At 40.5% G+C, this 21210-nt stretch overlaps 1 protein-coding gene across 9 annotated transcripts in view; it reads right to left on the bottom strand.

Annotated features, from left to right (window-relative positions):
* CPEB3 (cytoplasmic polyadenylation element binding protein 3) overlaps positions 1–21210 on the bottom strand; it is a 197595-nt gene that overhangs the window by 15970 nt on the left and 160415 nt on the right. For all 9 annotated transcript variants that reach the window (XM_059169456.1, XM_059169454.1, XM_059169460.1 and 6 more), the window contains 2 exons: positions 18857–18971; positions 8805–8986 (listed from right to left, as the gene is read on the bottom strand). In XM_059169456.1, coding sequence (XP_059025439.1) covers positions 8805–8986; positions 18857–18971 — 297 coding nt within the window. The remainder of the gene's footprint in view (positions 1–8804; positions 8987–18856; positions 18972–21210) is intronic.

The raw sequence follows: 21210 nt of genomic DNA, 5'->3' as shown, positions 1-21210 counted from the left end.
AGGAGCCCCATGCAGGGCTCCATCCCAGAACCCTGGGATCACGACCTGAGCCAAAGGTAGATGCTTAATGGACTGAGCCACCCAGGCACCCGCCCCTCAGATTTTTATAAAGAAATTATTCCTATTAATCAAATATGCTTTTGTTAGACTAAAGGAGATTCAACTGATTCTATCCTTATAAATATTCTCTGGGCCACACAGAGTAGACAAAAGGGTAGAAAATGGCCATGTAAAAAGATTACCTCTTTTCTAATGATCTCATTTTTCACACTACAAAAATCTTTCAGATGTGAGTGATCTAGCCTTGAGTTATAAAGAAATTTATATTTGAAAGCTCTGAATTTAGCAGAGCTTTCACATCCTAAGTGTTCATTTGGCATCACTTCTAAAAATACCATTAAAACAGACAGAATGAGTACAGGTGCCCTCTTTTGCCCTTATTGTACTTAAATACTTTAAACTGTTCCAGTTTTTCACAGAAATGCTGTTCATGGATTATAAGCAAAATTTAATCCTAACCTATTCAACTTTAGGTTCAAAATCTTTTCATTATTAGAGAAAAGATAGTGCTAAAAATACTTCTTTCTGGACAGGACTTTTTCTTTCTTCAATCCCTTGCCTGGAAAATGCATTTAGGTGTTTACCTCCATAAAAGAGACTTGTCTCTATGTGTGTCTTGACTAATATCCAACCAGCATGTTGGCAGATCAGCAGCTGTGTTAACTCTGTGTGTGTGTTGTTGGGGTCGATTCCACGTTAAAACATGTTAACCCCCTAGGGCCTGCCTGGGCCTACTTAGCCATAGTGACTCCATGTTGCCTAGGTAGACATTTTGTTGTTTAATAAATGCCTCAATAGTTATTGATATCAGTTCCAGGTAACTGTTACTAAAACACACACCTAAAACAAGGCCATTTTGTTTATATCGGTTCCAGGTAACTATTACTAAAACACATACTTAAAACAAGGCCATTTTGTTGTTTAATAAACCCCCCAACAGTTACTAGTATCGGTTCCAGTTACCTGGAACCGATACTAGTAAAACACACAGGTAAAAGACATCCAATCAGCCAAAGCCACATACGCAGATGTCTGCGGTTGTGCACTATAAAAACTAGCCTGTAAGACCAAGGGGCGTCGCTCTCTTCGGAGGCAGCCCTGGCCAGTCAGTCTGACTTCTAATGCTTGGCATAGAATAAAGCTTTACATAACTTTCACTTTGTCTCAGCCTCATTCCCCTGGCTGGTCAGTCTAACTTCTAATGCTTAGCATAGAATAAGGCTTTGCATAACTTTGTCTCAGTCTCATTCCTTTGATAACGGACCCAACGTGTGTGTGCGTGTGTGTGAACTTCAACTATTCCATTGTCTCTGTATTAAAGATCCTTGGTTGGGGGGCACCTGGGTGGCTCAGTGGGTTAAAGCCTCTGTCTTCAGCTCAAGTCATGATCTCAGGGTCCTGGGATCAAGCCCTGCATTGGTCTCTCTGCTCAGCAGGGAGCCTGCTTCCCCTTCTCTCTCTCTGCCTGCCTTTCTGCCTACTTGTGATCTCTGTCAAATAAATAAATAAAATCTTAAAAAAAAAAAAAAAAAGCTCCTTAGTGGAACTAAGTAGGTGCTTTAAAAGAAAAAAAAAAAAAAGGAGCAAGAGAGTCAACAATTAGCCTTGAATACATGATTAGGTAACCACACACTTTAAATCAGCCAGGCTCAGCAGTAAAGCAAATCAACATCAGCACAGCCAAATAACTTTCCAAAGCGCTTCTCCATCTGTCATTGTTTATCAGCCCCACAAACTGTAAGACAGCTTGGTCTTCTTACTACTATTGGAAAATAAAATCAATAAAATCAAGCCTCTAAAAAGTGATAAATTATCCAAAGTCACATAACTGGGAGAAGAGCTAGGAGTGTTGACTCAGGCCTCGAACAGAACACTTTTTCACTATGGCCATGTTCTCCACATGGTAAGGACAGGAGTGGACCTGGGGTGTACCCCTTCTAAGATACTGATGGCCTTACCCCAGAAATGCCCCACTCTTTAGTGTTCTAGGGAACCTGTTAACCAGAAAAGTGAATCACATGCTCGTGTGTGCCAAGGCAGAAGATCAATGGGAAAACTGATCTATTCATCTAAATACAAATAATTAATGTGTGTCCACTATGTGTGAAGTATTAAGTATACAGTAGCTAACGAGAAAGACACCAAGAACTGCTGTGCTGGGCATCACACAACCTTAATATTGTCAACACAGGGACAAATTACCAATTGGCTAATAACTGGTGAATATTAACCATAACATATGCATAATGTAACCTTTAATGTATTTATTTCAAGATGGTAACAATGTTTCCTTGGAAGTAAAAACAAGCATAAATTGTATTTGCGTCATTTAAAACATTTTTATTTTTTTAATTTTCCCCACCCCTTGTGTCATTTATAACAATAATGTTCCATAACAAGGGTCATTATAGCAACTTAAAATGCCAAACTTTTCAATCAAATGCTATAATCCAGTGGTGTTGCCCTGGTTCACACTCACTTGTAAAAGGTTTCATGTGAAGACAACGTAAAAGTGAAAATCAAAAGCAAAACAACTAAAAAAGGGCACAGAAAATTTTCCAGTTCATTTTGCTAATGTTAAAAATGACCTACAGGGCGCCTGGGTGGCTCAGTGGTTAAGCCGCTGCCTTCGGCTCAGGTTGATCTCAGGGTCCTGGGATCGAGTCCCGCATCGGGCTCTCTGCTCAACAGGGAGCCTGCTTCCCTCTCTCTCTCTCTGCCTGCCTCTCCGACTACTTGTGATCTCTCTCTGTCAAATAAATAAATAAAATCTTTAAAAAAAAATGACCTACAGACATATCAGAAACTCCTGATAACAAATCCCAGATGTGCTCTGCTCTGTGCAGAATATGTTCACCTGGAAAGTTATGTGAACTACTGAAATGTGCATAAACCCCACAAAAGGACCTATAATCTAACTCAAGACATTCTGAATCTAAGGTCTGTGGAAAAACGACTTCATGGAAGAAGTGGGCTGAAGAGACATTAATCCCTGGGTGAGCCCAAGGTTCTGGGAAGGAGTCCTGTGAGCAGAGGCAACTCTGCCCTTAATTGACAGGTTTCTTCAGTCTCCAAAGCTCTGCTAGATTCTCATTTGCTGCAAAATAAAGGAGGTTGGACCACTTCCCATCTAAGGTTAGTAAATTCAGCTTCAATGTCAAAAATACTTTAAATTTCTTTATCACATCAGTGTTTTTTCTTTTTTAAAGATTTAGTTATTTGAGAGAGCGACAGAGAGCTTGCACATGTGTGTGAGCGAGTGAGTGAGCAGGGGGACAGGCAGAGGAAGAGGATCTGAAACAGACGCCCCCACTGAGCGTGGAGCTCCATGTGGAGCCCATTCCCATGACCCTGAGGTCATGACCTGAGCCCACATCAGGGAGCCACCCAGGGCCCCCACACAAGTGAGTATTCTTAATGAAGTAGAAAAGGAAAGCTGTGCAAAGTGCCCTTTGGCGGGCAGCTGGATTGGCCAAAGGTTGCTATCTAAGGGGTTTCATCTGGGCTACTTCTCAGTGAACACTCATTCGATAACTCACTCATTTATTCATCTGAAAACAAATAATTACTGTGTCCATTACATGTCAAGTATTAAGTATACAGCAGCTAACATGAAAGACAGTCATTGCTCTCATAGATTGTATAGTCTAACAGAGTAGATGGACATTAAATGAAGCAATATTTCATTACAGAGGTATTTAAAGCCACAAAGGAATGGTAGATGGTATTATGACAATGATTTATGATGGAGATGTAAGTTCCATGAAGAAAGGATTCCTAAAATACTATAAGTAAGCTGAGATGCAAAGGAAAAGTAGGTATTAGGCAGGCAGAAGAAACAGTACATATAACGACCCTGAAAAAGAGAGAAAAGGTCCAGTTATGATTGGCTGAAGAGGAAGAAGAGAGAGCTAAGGCAAAAGACGTGTGTAGTTTAGTGAAGGGGCATGGGGCAGTATTAATTAAGGATTCTGACCTTTATCCTAATGGCAGTGGAAAATAACCGAAAGGTTTAAAGGAGGACATTATGATTTTAAAAGGTCACTCGGTTTTATGTAAAGAATGTACTAGAGATTGGCTAAGCTGAATTGGGGAGACCAGTGGGAAGCCTCCTCTAGATATGCAGGTGAGAGATGAGAGTGACTCACTCTAGTATCCCCAAGAGCCTTCTGTGGTCACTTCTGGTCCTTGTTCTCCCATACATCATCCTGATCTATTCTGCACACTTACTGAGCACCCCCCGTGAGCCAAGACCTCTGGGCACATGCGGCAGAGTCAAGATCCTGGCAGTTCTGTAAGGAGGTACCATCAGAAGCCTGTTCCTCCTCTGGGAGTCCTGCCGTTGCTAGCCAGACTGCAGCAAGAAGTTTGATGTGTGGATTTATCAGACGACTCCAACAAGTCACATAGTCTTGGCGGACTCTAATTACACGTAGAGCATGGGTCAGAAGCTTTACATTCATAAAGCCAAAAAGTCTCTGAGACGGTGAGACAAAATCAAACCTACAAAGGTTGTATTTTCTCTGTAGACCACTCCATCTAAAAACTTAGCCAAAGAGCAGCAAGAACAACAAGATAATAATTACAGAAACATCTAAATTCTCAAAAGAGAGGTCTTTTTTGAGAAAGCTGGTTGAATACAAAAGAGGTGAAAGAGATGCACCAGTCAAATTCTTCTTCATGGACCTCCCACAGTTCACCTAGGAAAGCTGCAACCTGAGAGCACAGCCCGCAAACAGTCCGAGAACTTCCAGGGTTCCTGGCATTGCTGCTGTGCCAGGGACCCTCTCCCACTCTCCATATGGAGCAAAAATGAAAGGGCTAAAGGGCTAGGAGCAAGCAAGTGGCCCATAAAATGCTATCTGTAGCGTCTGTCTTGTTTTAGTTCACTGATTACACTATATCTGTACTCATAATGATGCAGACAACAAAGGAATTTCCTCTGACCGGAAAGGTAAGAAAGGTTGATGCTGTTTAAAATAGTCAAGGTCTTGGTTTAAAGGCAACTGTAGGCTAACATAAGAAAGAGAATAGATCCGTAGCATCTTGGAATTTGCAATAGTAAGGGAAAGGGATTATGGGCATAGGAAGGTATCTGCTCCTGAGTTTTAGGACAGCAAGTTCCAAAACCTTAGCTATGAGACTATTGCTAAAAACTTAGAGGGGTTATTCAGGAAAGAAGGTTGTGCCTAATAAGAAATTCTCTGTAGACAATCAAGAACAGAGCACCCAAGAGATAGAGCATTACTTATGGAAATACTGATGTGCTTCTATATAATGGGGACTCTCTGGAAAGCTCAAACGTACATTTTAGGAGAAAGAGAAATAAAAACAAAACTGGGGATGAATTTAAAAAGCGTCTAAGAAGGATGCAGTTAACAGAGGCTCAAAATGCCAGAGTCAAAAAAATCAAGCATTGTTGGCTACATTCAAATTAAGAAAAATCTGAGAGGACAGAGTAACAATTTGGGGAAAGGGAGGGTAATGTTCACAGAGGGACAGTGAAAGGGGAGCCTATCTCAGGATGGAAGCTGGCTTGTATCTCTCATAATGAAGAAAATGGTCTCCATATTAGGCAGGGCAAACAAAGAGCATGGGAGGCAGAGGACAGGAGGGGCTGTGCCACTTTGAATCATTTCTAATTCTCTCCCTTAGATGATTCTCAACTCTGGGCACTGCAGAATGGACAGGTCCCTTGTAGACACCATGCGGATGGAGGTGGCCTTCTTGTGACTGTGGCAATAGTCCCACTATACATACGTACAGTGTGTTATGTTGTATATATTGCTTCCTCTTCTGGGTTTCCCACTGGGCTATTACGACCGCCTTCATTATACACTGAAGCTCAGCATTTAAGTGACCTACCCAAAGTCACACACCCCACAGGGGATAGGACCAGATGTAGACCCCGCTATGTGACCCTGTGCTCTTTTCACTAACCAGGTTGTCTGTTCACTACATCTTCAGTGAGCAATTGATAAAATTCAAGTTACGTAATATTAACAACATCAGTATTAATTGCGTTTGTAGCAAACTGAACACTGTTAACCATCAAGTGCTAGGTACTAAACATCTATCCAAAGGTCATACAGCTCTGGCTATTCAATGCTCAAATCTCATTTATTCTTCAGACCATCCCCCAGAGGGAGTTACTGATGAGGACCTGAAGCTCCTGGCATTAATTAACTTACTTGGGGTCACCAGTGACTAGTGCAGCAGAGATTTAAAAGTACTGAAATCTATTCTAGCTCGAAACTCCATACTCTTTCCACTACAACTGGCTGCTACTCTAAATGTTTATCAAGGACTACTCTACAAGAGGGAAGATACAGTTAACCCAAATGCAGTAGGCAGAAATAGTCAATGGCTTTCTTGAGTCCTCAGAAGACTGATGTTCCAAATACATTTTCATAAGCAAGGCCTATGATCGTGGTCACTACCTCTCTCTATTTTACCTAGGTCCAAGTCTTGTGGGAAAAAATACTGAGGGCCTGAATATAGCAGGGGAAGGAGCAGAGGTGGGCAACAAAACAAATAGCATCTGAATTTACTGTGGTTTTAAAATGTGCTCAAAGATTGCCATATTCCCTGGGGCAAGTGTACTTCCCTCCATTAAGGAATAAGCCAGGAGGTTGTTAGCAAAGGGAAAGGGGCAAAGGGAAGAGAGACGCATGGGGAAATGGAGCTTTCTCTATAGTCCCTAGTATGACCCCATCCAGTCACTAGTTCTGGCTGCAGAGAGGAACAAAGAAGGCACACAGAAGAGAATCCAAGGCTCTACAGGTTAAGGTTACGACTCACCATGACCAGTGGTGAGTGCCATAGCCGTCTAAATGTTTGGTGTCTAAATATCTGGTGTCTTAGACTCACAAAAGTGCAAGCACAAGAAAGTCCACCAGCACCAGCAGCAGTAAAGAAAATCCTCGAAGTATAACCATTTGCCAATTCAACAAGGGTTAATCGAGCACCTACTACTACTTCAGCTACACATCAAGCAATGGGTAAGCAAGCACTGGGAATGAAGCAGAGAATGAGACAGACACCGTGCCTGACTCTGCAGAGTTTACAGTCTGTGGGGGGTAGGGCGGGTGGTTTACTGCTATGAAAGGGGAAGGTCAGGACACTGTGGGTGCTTGAAAACTAGGAATGGAGCTGAATCTTTATCACACCTCTCCATTAATTCAAAGAGTGTTTCAAAATTCTGAAAAAGAATTGTTGTTCATTTTGATTAAAAAATAAACAAACCACCACTACTTATTTTTAAGGAGCCCAGTAATGTAGCAACTGTTTATTTTAGGCACTGGCTTTTGAAATTTGATCAGATAGATGTCTTAATAAAAATATAACTTGCTGAATATCTAAAAATCTACCAATTGAAACTTTCAACTTCTAAGAAGCTTGAGTCAGCTACCCAAAATTAGTCAAAGTCTACCATAGAGAGTAGAGATTAAATATCATAATAGAGGCGCGCCTGGGTGGCTCAGTGGGTTAAAGCCTCTGCTTTCGGCTCAGCTCATGATCCCGGGGTCCTGGGATCGAGCCCTGCATCAGGCTCTCTGCTCAGCCAGGGAGCCTGCTTCCTCCTCTCTCTCTGCCTTCCTCTCTGCCTACTTGTGATCTTTGTCTGTCAAATAAATAAAAATAAAACCTTAAAAAAAATCATAATAGAACATATTTGGGGTGCCTGGCTGGTTAAGCACCGCACTCTTGGTTTTGGCTCAGATTGTGATCTCACGGTCCCGAGACCAAGCCCTGTGTCAGGCTTTGCACTCAGCATAGAGCCTGCCTAAGACTCTCTCTCCCTCACTCTCTCTCTTAAATAAATCTTAAAACAAAAAACAAAAAACACCACAATAACATATTTCCTACTTTATTTATTCCAGGTCAACATATGCCCCCCAAACAGCCTTTGCTGGAAGTGTTAACAGCCACTGTACAATTGCAAAGGGAGGTGTTCAATACCTGATCTGTTCTCCTACTTGTTCTATTAATCCATTAACATAGGTCTCAGATGATTTCCTCCTACCACCTTCTATTTCTCCAAACCTCCAAAGAGTGGCAGAGCTGGGATTTCGGGGACTTAGACCTATGCCTGTTCACGAAACCAACTGAGCACCCCAGCTCCCTACATTCTGCCATGTGTCCCCTCTTTAGATCAGAGGGAGCAAATCAGGATACCTCTAGGGGCCCGACAGGTAAGACCATGAAGCAGGAGGGCAGGTAAGGCATATGCATATGTGTTATGAACAGGATTACAAGGACTTGGAGGACTATAGGGAATTGGAGGGGACTGAAAGAGACAGCAGTTATCTCGCTCCAATGTGTGATCTTGCAATGTTAAGAGAAATCAGAATTTCAAAATTTTATGTATACTCCCTGAACATTAACATTTAGTGTGGGTTCAAAGTGAACTTGTTTTAAGAGCACCACATGGGTCAAACAGGTCACCAGCTGGCAACCTTTGTTAATGCGCTGTTGGCATCACCCTTTAAACAGCACCAGTTATTCTGCACGGTTATTTTCATAAACGTAACATCACCCTGGGGATAGGTGAGGCAGAAGGTTCGTTAACGCCTGGCAAATCGTGGGTACTCTCTTTTTCAGGCAGCCTAGAGGGACTCATGGACTGATACCATGTAAGGTAAGCTGCTCACTTATGATCACGAGGTGCTTTTCTCCCCAGGGACCCAGAAAATAAACTTCGTTTCTTTCCCACAGCAGTTATGCCCCAAGCGGTCGCTTACCCGTTTGTCAATGTCATTGTGTTGGAGCTGCACAAAGCGCGCGCTGATGGCTGCTATGTAGCTCTGCTGATTGGAGAACGCCACGCGGCCAGCACCTTTGGGGTACTTCAGCTCCGGGTCCGTGTCGATGCCGGCATAGCAGACACCACCATACAGACGGTCCATGATCATTGCCAGTTCAACTGCAAGAAAATAAACACAATTTGGTATAAATGTTTAGAAGGTACTTTTGCCCAGGAGAAGGAAGAACTATTTAAAGATCATGCAGTATAATTAAGAAAAGGAAAACCCATGTTAGGTATCATGAGGGGTGTCTGCATCCATCTGACAACTCAAGGAAGGGAGCGCCTCATATTTAAAAATAAAATGAAAAAAAAATTAAGAATTTACATAATACACACACAAATTTACATAATCAGAACTTCAGCAACAGTATAAAAGGAATGATCTATCGGCAATCCTCCTGTTCTAATTTCTGTTTAGTCAACTGGAGTGGGCCCTGGGTAGGCAAAGCATTTCAGACAATGCACTTACAATTATAAACAGCCCTATTTACTGACCTCTAAGACTGAAAGCAATTATTAAAGTCATACTGTTATATTAAGATTAAGCTATAGAAAGAATTAATTGCTCATTTTAACTGGAGGAATATATTTATAACCTTAAGATAAATCTCTACAATGAAAAAAAATACTTATTTTTTAGTATATTCTATTCCAACTGAGAAATCTCCACACTAGCCTCTCACACTGAATTCTAAATAATAATAATAATAATAATAGTAATGATAATAGTAGCAATGAACATTTATTGAGCACTTAAAACAATATACCAGGAAGTATGAAGGCAGTAAAAAGACACACATCCTGTACTCTGCTTAAAATCCAGAGGTCTGTCTAAACTCCTTGCCACATTTTTTCTAAATAAACCTTTATATTGGTATATTTATAAAACACCTATACAGAAGGCATTTGGAAATTGGACCATTCCAAAGGTCTGATATCCTAGAATTATCCTCACCAATGGTGTCAAGGAGAGACAGATAGCAATTACTTACCTGGATCCAAACTGCCTGAAGGTAATTGTTTACTTGATACTGGATGTTACTTCCACCACGTGTGACCATTTCTTTCAGGCTACTCATATGACTTAAGTCCAGAAGACTTAGCCTTAGCCCTGGGGAATGACCTAAGAACCCACATCCCTCAAACACCTACATGTGGTATTTAGAAAGAAGACAGGGTAGGTGGATGATGACCTGGGTTGTAGCCAGTGTGCAAAGACCATCACATCACACAACAGACCTCCATGGGAATCAGTATTTGAGGAGAAGGAAAGCAGCCGAAGCTGGTGGGGTAGGGGAGGAACTTTGTAGCAGATGCAGAGTTGAAGAGCTGAATGGTAAAAAAAAAAAAAAAAAAAAAAAAAAAAAAAAAAAAAAAAAAAAAAAAAAAAAAAAAAACTCACCAGATTTCTTTTCTTTTTTTTTAAGATTTTATTCATTTACTTGACAGAGATCACAAGTAGGCAGAGAGGTAGGCAGAGAGAGAGATAGAGAGAAGAGGAAGCAGGCTCCCTGCTGAGCAGAGAGCCCGATGTGGGGCTTGATCCCAGGATCCTGAGATCATGACCTGAGCCAAAGGCAGAGCCTTTAACCCACTGTGCCACCCAGGCACCGCTCCCCCCCACAACCAGATTTCTATGAACAGAAGGAAAGTCAAGCATTACTGGTTTCTGTAGTATGAAGCTGCTGAGCCGGTAAGAAAAGCTTTGTTGCTAACAGAAAGGATGTCTTTCTACTTAACTTGTTCAAAATTTATCTCCATACCAGACTGCCTAATATTGGTGATTATTTTCTAAGTGCCTGTTTTTAAGAAGATTGATCTGCAACCAACAGGTTCTGGAATTTTCAGAAAATAACAAGTTAGCAATAACTAGGCCCTAGAATAGGTACTACTGAAGACAGAACAGCAGAAAGCCATCCCAATTATCCCATTATGATTAGAATTTCCGAATCATATCAGCCAAAGAGCACTGCTCATTACAGCCCAAGTGGACTCTGACTGCAGTCTTAGGGCAGGATCCAGGAATCACATTCATTCAAATTATGCAATAAGAATCATGCACATACCCTGGGTATCAGAGTTCAGTGGGTCCTCATACCTTAGCCCAACAAGCTCTGATGGCTTGAGGACTTCCTCACATGGCTAATAGTATGCCAGTAACAGAAACCAAGACATTGAAAGCAGAAATAATTAAATTCAGTCATTAATGAATTTCCATTATTGGTCAATGGACTTACTAAAATAAACAACCTTAGGAACTGGAAATTAAACCCCAATTTTCTAAAGACCAAGCTTCTCATGGAATGGCATAAGAGAGTAAACACTCCATCAGCCTGGTGAACAGCCAGGAGAAGAATGCTGGCAAGGGGCTAACTGGCACTTGTCTTCCACCCTTAGAAAGGACTCAGGAAAGCATCTGATTTAGAAAGAACGTTTACCACTTGTAAGCTTGAAGCTCCAGCTAAGAAGAGTTACAATAACCACAGGTTCTTCTATAGTATGGTGGTCTCCAAAGGAATTTTAGGGATCCTGGGCTGTCAGAGAAGGAGCCCTCCAGAGCAGAAACATTCTATTACTTCATGAATCTAGCTGCTAGAAAATCATCTTCACATGCCAAAGATGAGGTCATGATTGATGTTGCTAGCAGTTAAGTACTTTCGATAGGAAGCAAACCCTCACTCACTTAAGCTAATTATAAATAAATCATTTCCACTTATAACCTTATATACCGTCATTTTCTTGGCCACCAAAAAGTCTGCAGACATTTGAGCTAATAAAATCTCGCTCATGTGAAGAGCAATTTGTTGGGAAGCTAGAAGAAACCGAGGTGACTGAAGAGTTGTTTTGGGAAAGAGTATGAAGATTTCCCATCTCTCTTTCTACCCTAATCCATGTTTTAACTACAGAGGGTCTAAGACTATGATCACCCTTGAAGAAAAGTAAATAACAGTCAAACAACTGCTGTTTATATTTGGTCCTTTACTCAATCAGCAAATCATCACTAAAAGCACACTTTCTGCAAGCTAACCTCATGCTGGGCTCTAACACCAGAATGGTATTATTTAAGTACTAAACAGAGTTTCTAATTATTGAGAAAAGTAGCCATGCTTGGTAAAAGCAGCCTTAAAAAGAGACAGAGAGAGACTAATTTAATTCATCCACAACATAGGTGACTAACAGAAACACAGAACAAGCCTTGCTTAAGTCCTAAAAATTTCTAATCTGGAATACTTTTGTATATGGAACATAAAAATTCACCTTTAGATGTCAAAATGTACAACTAGTTTTAGAGACTGGTTTGAAAGGATTCTTTTTTTTTTTTTTAAAGATTTTATTTATTTATTTGAGAGAGAGACAGTGAGAGAGAACATGAGCGAGGAGAAGGTCAGAGGGAGAAGCAGACTCCCCGCGGAGCTGGGAGCCCGATGTGGGACTCGATCCCGGGACTCCAGGATCATGACCTGAGCCGAAGGCAGTCGTCCAACCAACTGAGCCACCCAGGCGCCCTGAAAGGATTCTTTAAAGTGAATTCACCACTTAATATAGTAGATACCCATAAGGATTCCCTTCCTCTGAGGTGGGTGAAGCTAAGCCATGAGTAGGGCTACCCACTTTGACTGTCTGGGAGGAGGAGAGAAAAACAGAAGAAAGGCAGTAAGGATCTGGCAAAAATCAACTAAAACCTTCATGGATTTATGTAAGCCTTGTGATCTCAACCTTCCTCATGAAATTGATCAAGGACATGTCTTATTCAGAAAATAGAGTCAAACTGCCTACCGAGCCTCTGATAGTGAATCCTCATTCTAGACCATCCTCTGTAGAAGGGGGGACAGCATAGCGCCCAGGAGCAGGACATATGGGTGGAGGCTGGGATTCAGACAGATGGAAGTGACAGCAGGCATAGCCAGAGTCCATGTGGAGGCCAGGAGTTTTCAGACCACTTTTTATCTTTTCCTTCCTATCTGGACAGTTTTCTGGTCACCACAGGGGTGGGAATGAGCAGGTCCGGTAGCCATATCCAGTGGCATTTTATACTCTGGATGAGACGCTCTGTGCTCTTGAGACAACTCCAGTCTTCTGATGAAAGGTAACAGCAACACTACTATGACTCTAACCTGCATACTGGCCCTTGTGATGAGCTTTACTGTGCCACAGCTGGAGAGGGAAACAAGAACACTGCAGTTGTGTGTAGCATCTAGATATCTATAAATTCCTCTTTGTGGGGTTGTGGGGACTATGCCTCTGAAATCGAATCTAAACCCCAATTATGATTCCTTGGATTTGCTTCTGAATCTTCTGAACTGAAAGGGACTTTAGCTCACTAGAGAGAAAATCATGATGATGCTTATATCCTACCCTACACCAGGATCCTGTTCCTATCATTTAATTATATTTCAAAGCCAGCCACAGGCAGTGTCTAAGTCTGAGACACTATGAGAACCAAATGGGGTACAGCACGAATGAGAAGTCTCCAGGGAAATATCAACACATTCATGTTTCCAGATTCTAAACTATGAGTCTAGAAACCACATTTTCTTCCCTTTGGAGATAAGAACAAAGCAGACGGGAAAGAGGTATAAGGCACCTCAGGCGGATGAAGGGGTCTGGACTTCAGAAAGAAAGCACAATTCAACTACAAGCTGGACTGTCTAGGTTTTCCACAATGCTGCATCGGTTCACAGGGCAGTTCAGACATCTTAAGTGGAGGAAATGTGCTCATAAGCTTCCATTCTGCATCAAATGTCGGGAAGTTAAGAATACTTTCAAATAAGTTGTATGAACAACCAACTACGTCAGAGAGATTGAGTGTTGAACTTGATTAAATCAGACTGGTACCAAGTTGACTGTTAATAATGTTACTGAGACAACATTTCAGATCTCAGCTTGATGAAGAAGCTTTGCTCTGTGCAAAGAACATCCATACTTGAAGTCTGGAAATCGGAGTTTAAATCTTGGCATTTTTACTTATTGTGGCCTTGGCCAATCAGCTCCTTGGAACTCTGCTTCTTATCACTAAAGTGAAAAGTCTACCACTTACAACCTCACAAGGTTATCAGAACAATTAAACATACATGAGAGCTCTGAACACACGGCTCAGCAGAGACTGGTGCTCAAATGTTTAGTTTTGCTCAGGGGGTGCTTTTCTCGCTACTCATAAATCTTTGCTTAATATTAACTTGGCCTGGTTTCTGCTCCATAAGCACCAATTCATCCCAGTCTTACTTTGGCTTTATGCTAATGTTACCCAACCTGCCAAGGACATGGCAAAGTTTGACATCAGTTGTGGGTAAGCATTAGCTTTTCAGGGGGAGAAAGAACACAAGCATGTACTAGCATTAGAAAATCCTTAACCATGGGGCGCCTGGGTGGCTCAGTGGGTTAAGCCTCTGCCTTCGGCCCAGGTCATGATCTCAGGGTCCTGGGATTGAGCCCCGCATAGGGCTCTCTGTTCAGCAGGGACCCTGTTTCTCCCTCTCTCTCGGCGAGCTGCTCTGCTTACTTGTGATCTCTCTCTCTCTGTCAAATAAATAAATAAAATCTTAAAAAAAAAAAAAAATCCTTAACCCTAAAGGAAATCCAGTCAATAAGGTCAGTGTGCCAAATCTGGAGTTTATCTGGGACAACTTATACTGAACTTGGGACTTGGTGAAAGAAAAAACTTCTACTACTGGGAAACCTGGTATGATTGCTGCCTGCTACCACTTCACAGAACAACAGAAAAAAGGATATGGTTATGATATTCCTATTTCCTAAATCACAAATCAGGATGTGGTTCCTAATACATACGAACTACCAGAATGTTTATACAGAATGTCTGAAATAAGTGCTCTTAGAAAAATTTAGAATGTTCTCTAAGTGTATGCCATATATCACTAAATTTTTACCTCAAAAGTATTTTTTAAAAAGATTTTTATTTATTTATTTGACAGGGATCACAAGTAGGCAGAGAGGCAGGTTGGGGGGGAGGTGGGAAGCAGGCTCCCCGCTGACAGAGAGCCCGATGCGGGGCTCAATCCCAGGACCCCAGGATCATGACCCAAGACGAAGGCAGAGGCTTTAACCCACTGAGCCACCCAGGTGCCCCATACCTCAAAAGTTTTTCTATTGTTTTGTTTTCCTCCCAGAAAAGCCATCCTCATAATAGTCGGGGTGGGGGGAAGAGGCAGAGAAGGAAATTTCAGTATCCATCACAGAATATTAGTAGGAGAAAAACAGACAGGAAAGACTTATCAGAGCAATGGGAAAGGCAGGAGACCCAAAGATGATGAGCAAATGTAGGCTCCAGGGACTCAGCCGAACAATCTCTTAAGACTGATCTGTTCTGGAGGACCTGGTTAGATAAACTGTCAAAAGAAAGTCATGAAGTGGAAGAACAGCTCACCTGTCCCTAATGAGAGAGGAAGTCTGAGGGTTTCCCAGGCATGATTAAAGCTGGAAGTAGATGGGTTTCAAAGCTTGATCACTGAGGTGGTCTTCAGATTAGGTATCTAAGCCTCTTGGGGTTAGAGTCTAAGCTGGGGTCAGAACACTCATGTTTATAAATTATAATCCTCAAGCCTGGCACTCATTTCCTCTCAGAGCAAAGAGATGCATTTTAGAGAGGTCCTGATGCCGCAGGGAAATACACTAGGGCTATTCCTGTATTGAGATTCAGAAGACCTTCTGTTTACATTACTTGAATGAAGGGTGGCGACACGCTGTTGTACTTTCTGGTGGTAGTAAGTAGAGAACCAGACAAACTACCCCTTTCCTGGTACTGACTCTGAAGAATACATAAACTTTAGCCACATGATGGCATGGTGAGTCTACCTATAGCCTTTCCTAGGATAGGGGTGGGAAGAGGTGAGGATTGGAAGAAGAACAAGACCTGAAAACCACGGAGAGACTCAAGGCAAACCATCCTGGACTTGTCAGTGTCACTGAGGAGCGATGGAAGGGAGGGATAAGAGGCAATAGGTATGTGTATTCAACCTAGAGCAACCAGCAATCAGGCAATCTAACATTGGATAAACATCTAAATTTTCCATTGATATTTTCCCATTTTCAGGTTAATTTTTTTAGGCCTATGATTTTTTTCTCTACAACCTGTATTTTAAAAAGGCAGGCTTGTCAAAAAGACTAGAAGGACCAACTTAAATTTAGCCAGGGCAATACTGCTTAAAGCAGCTTGCCTTGTTTCTTTAGAATGGTTTGTGTGTTTCTGATTGGTAGGATAAGGACTATATTTAGAATAATTTATTAGTGATAACAGTTCCTATCTAACAATGGGAAAATATCAAAGAGAAAAAGCCTCACAAGATTGATTCAAAGGAATAATTCTTGAGTGATAATATTTTAAGACACTGTAACATGTTAAAGGATAATTTTTGGCCTACGGTGAGGTGAAAATCAATCTGGACACCTAAAATTCTCACCTGTTGAGTATTATTCAACCATGTCTAGTCTAGGCTCATCCTACATACAGTGCCTAAGATAGTTTTGAGACTTTTCAGAATTCCACGACCATAATACCATCCAGAATTAATAAAAAATGCCCTCAAGTATTTAAAAACCAAATCTGAGAATCACTGTGTTGAAGAATATAATTTGTATCCAATTACTTTTGAGTTAGAAGTCTATTAATACATTTCTGGTTTTCTTCTGAAACCTCTGATTCTGTAGATGATGACCTGTTCAACACCGACAGAGGGATGTTCATTCAGTTTGGCATGGAGGTATACTGGCTCCGTGCCAGTAACAGGGGATGCTCAATAAATGTTTATTGCTCAAGTCAACTGCATTATATTCAACTCAAGATTGCATAGCAAAGTCAAAATGAATTCCTTTAAAAATAGTCTTCTATTCCAAGGCACAAAGCAGTCCACAAAGCTCAGTGTGTTGCAAAGAAACCCAGTTCTGTGCAAATGGATAAAAGCTGCAGAGGTTAATTCTTTTTGTTTAGATTACATGGATTCCAATCTGGAAGGCTTGGAGAGGGAGTAAAACGCTGAGATGCTAATATAGATTGCTTAGCCATCTAGAAACTAGCTACACTTATGGGAGGTGTTGGCATGGGGCAACACTCTCACGAGAAGAAGGGAATGTAGATTCCTATCCACTCAAGTGTAAAACAAAACCATTTTAGAACAAAAAGCTTTAACTTAGCTTTTAAAAAAAAGAGAGAGAGAGAGAACTTTGAGACTTATAAAAGGTATACTGTCTAGGTAGAGAACACAAAATCCCATTTCTGACTAGACAACTAAATTTAATTCTTTCCTAATCCTAGGATTTGGAGCATCTTGTGAAGAATAGTACAAAGGGTGAATAATAAAAAAGGGAATTTAGTTTTTAAACTTTTGTGTCTGTGACTTAAAAACAGACATAAAAAGTTAAACCCAGTTCTGTTATTTTTATAACTATGGGACTTCTTCTTTCAGAATTGTTTTTTCAGATTCCCAACTAGAAAAAAAAGAGAGGGACCAGAATATGAAAACTAATTTGTACTTGTAGTTTGCTGCAAAAAAAAAAAAAAAAAAAAAAAAGAATAACTAGAATGCTAGCAATAAATGTCCATTCTTTTAGAATACATATGTGATTAAAAGACGATCAAAGGGGATTCTTCTCCCTCTCTCCTCCTAAACATAACACCAGTTAGAAAAAGAATATCCCATGCCCCCACCCACATTTTTTCTCCCCTAAACACAAGCAGTTTAGAAACAAAGGGCTACATTTGCCCTCATCTCATGATGCTGTTCACGTTTGTGTTAGCCCTTCCTAGACTCTATTCTGACAGCTGATAAAAGGGAGGCATCTCTGCCGCTTGGTTTTCTTCCTCTGGACCCAGTTTTCCATTAGAGTGAGAACAAGGCCTAAAAATATTTGACTGTCTGGAAAACTGTAAAATTACAAACTTCATAATCACAATTAATATGTTTTAAAGTCCTTCAAAATGGAAACATGAATATAACTTTAGATAGGCCTACAGTTACCTTTCAGGAGTGTGCTGAAGTTGAGATTTGAATAAATACATTAGAAAAGCTGATGAACATTCAGAACTAAGAGTCATCAAAGTCAGAGACAAATAGCTGTAATTCTTTTTTATAATTCTTGTATAATTATTTTTTTCACTACTTCATTTTAATGGTCTCTGCTTTTTCTTTTTTAGGTAGTACTAAGTCGGCCTTCTTATGAATAACAGAGAAAACATTGCACTTTTGCAACTACAGGGCAATAGTGACCTTATTTTTTCATTTTACTTTTGAAAAATAAACTCAATTATTTTAAGCATTTTAAGAGAACTTCGTTCTTACAAATAATTTTATTCTATTCTACTGGTAGAACACTGTTCTGCAACTGATTAGATTTATCTTTGGATTTAAATACTGAAGTCATCGGCTCAGCATCACTTCAAATGCCCCAGTCAGTTAGGATTCTGCCCAATCTCAGCCCATAATTATTTTGTCATTGGAAAGCAACTTAGAAAACAAACCAGGGAAGCTTTTAAAAAGTCGTAATAAAGATGCTCGAACATCACTCATTTTTCAAAGTGCATAAAAAAAGGGGGGAATCTGTTTCACTCGGGAAGAGTTCAGTTTGCTTCCCAGTGACACAATTCCTAAGCAGTGGTTTGGCTTGTCACTGAGGGGTACACAGCTGCACTGGACAGCTTTCTGATGGGGTGACTTCTTTCTCTGTCACACATAACAATGCTGACTAGCATGAGAATGCACACTGCCAAATGTATTGTTATTATTTTTAAAATATGTGGTTGAGAACACTAAATAGAATTCATCCTTTCAAAATAACAGTTTAATGAAATTGACTCTCGTACCATAGGAAAATAAAGCATTTGGGGAGAAAAAGTTTAATCCTGAAAGAGCTCAGTGAAACTTCTTTTTGGACATTGTGTATAGCTGAGCAGAAACCTAGAAAATATTAAAGACTAAATACAATGGGGATTTTGTTGTTGGTGGTTTTGTTTGTTGTGGTGTTACTATTTCCACTCACCAGCTCGAAGGGGTCGTGGAACTCCCCCAACAAAGATAGTTTTTCTGGGGTCCAAAGGCTGAGAACCATCCATTACAAAGTCACTGTCACTTAGGTTCCATGGTCGAATTTGCACCTGAAAAAAAGTCGTTTACTTGGTCCTTACTTCATTTCCATCAACCCCAAATGAGAATAAGGTGACTAAAGACAAACCCACTGATTTGTGCATTTTACACATACATAACCCAAACAAAATCCAGTTATTAATTTATGTTATCTGCATTAGGTGCCTTTCACCAGATGTTATCTGCATTAAGTGCCTTTCACCAGAACTCGGGGGATCTACTTACAGGTACTCTACTCAGCACTCTAAGACATACCATGAAACCTTCAGAAACCACCCGTGGTTTTGAAAAAAGGCAGACTTTTAGAGATAGACTTGGGGTTTTGAATCGGATCCATTTTAACACATGATAGACTGTTTATAACCTGTCACAGTTGAGCACTTAGCTTTTTAAGAGCTCACCTATAGAAAGGGAACAGGAATATGAGGAATATGTTCTAAAAATTATCTGTAGGTCTGGTTTCAAAACCCTAAAATTGAAACATTCATCTTTCAAAAATAGGTTTAACACAGATCAATACTCATCGGGTTAGCATGGAATTACCAGCAATATCAAATAGTGAAGCACACAGTGTTATCTATTTTTGATTTACCTGATTTTCTTAAACCAGTTTGGTTAAATAAAGGTGAGCCTAGAAATTGAAGTTATTTTTCAAAGAGTAGAAAAAGAAATCTTTATGGACATACTTCTTTCTATTTGGTACTATCTCTTCAGTGGTACTCTGACTTCCTGCCTACAAAAAATAAGGTATTTCATCAGAATTGTAACCTTAAAACATATTCCTTTCAATCCTTAACTCAGTCATCAAAGAATAACTTAAAGCAAAACCACACACACACAAAAACCCTCCTATACCAAAAGGAGAGCTTCAGTACTGCCTGAGAATCAACCAGTTACTCAGCCGGGCAAGTGCTCTGGGAAAGGAGGTAGGTAGAAGCAGAGAACCAATGTCTATCTTTAGGGAACATATCTCTCCTTTCCCAGTCTCTCTGATAGGATAGGAAAAGTAACAGCTGAGTTTTCATTTCCTTAGTATCAACACAATTTTTCATTTTCCCCATGGCTCAACTGTCAACACTTAATGCAAAAAAACACATACGATGATTTCTTATGTGGCTTGACTGGTATCTAGAAGTACTCTCATTTGAAAGGTAGTACATCTGTCAATTACAGTTTCAAACCATCTTGAATCAACTCTAGAACTGGCATTGCTCAGAAACAGTCCACAGATTCCTTATGATTGCTAAGTTCAGCCCCTCCCCAACTTTTTGCCATTTATGACACTGGTGCCTTCACTAGTTTGTGAGAAGCAGTAAAATCTCCATTTCTTCCGTAGACTCTGAAAACGTGGACCTGTTTTCAGTTCTGCTGACGTTTAAGCATTTGCTTCACCTTTATCATGTGGAAAAAAAAAACAACCACCTTGTTCTTCTCTTGAAATATTTCATCTATTTGACCAAATTACTGTTCCCTTGACATTTATCACACAGGTGGATTCACGAATACCATAAAGCACCACTTTTAAATTCCTTCATGAGGGCCCACTACTAATTTTTAATTAAGAACATAATTTCTTCATAATGTAAGAACAAAGATTCTAATGTCCCCACTAACAAAAACACAGGACATGTGTTTTTCTACACAGAGCCCTATCTTCTTCCAGCCTCATCCTTGATAAATTTAAGGCAGCTTCAGGACCTGGTAAAGGCAATTCCAATCATTTAGTGATGACTGAATTTAATTGTGGGTCACTTTGTTTCACAAATGAAAACAATTCCCTTGTAGTATCCATGGCATTGTGGTTTCATTTAATCAGAAGTACAGAAAATGCAGCCTTCTATAACAGCTGTAGGTTACTGCTGCTCAGAAAAACTCCCCAGAAGATCGCAAACCTTCCCACTGAGAGCTTTCATTACTGCCTCTTCTCCCGCCCACCCTTGCTTTGTTACATCACACACAACCCGTTCCCTTAGCTATTCTTGTATTATAGATTAGGTAAAAATACAGGAAGAAGACTCAAGAGACAGTAATGATTAAACCCTATTCACAGAACCTGCATTTCCCAGCTGCCACGAGAAAAATAGCTTCTCAGAGCTGCCACCACCACAGAATCAGAGAAAGTCAACATAGGCCAACATCAGCACATTCTACATGCTAAGCAAAAAGTAATATTGTGGTACTGTTTGCACTGGGAAGTTCCATTCACACTCTGTTTTCCCTCTGAAATATAAGCTCGCTCTCACATAAGGC

The sequence above is a fragment of the Mustela lutreola genome, chromosome 4 (genome assembly GCF_030435805.1).
Source record: "Mustela lutreola isolate mMusLut2 chromosome 4, mMusLut2.pri, whole genome shotgun sequence".
Taxonomy (NCBI): domain Eukaryota; kingdom Metazoa; phylum Chordata; class Mammalia; order Carnivora; family Mustelidae; genus Mustela; species Mustela lutreola.
The sequence above is the reverse complement of the archived record's forward strand: the minus strand, read 5'-3'. Positions and strand labels throughout refer to the sequence as shown.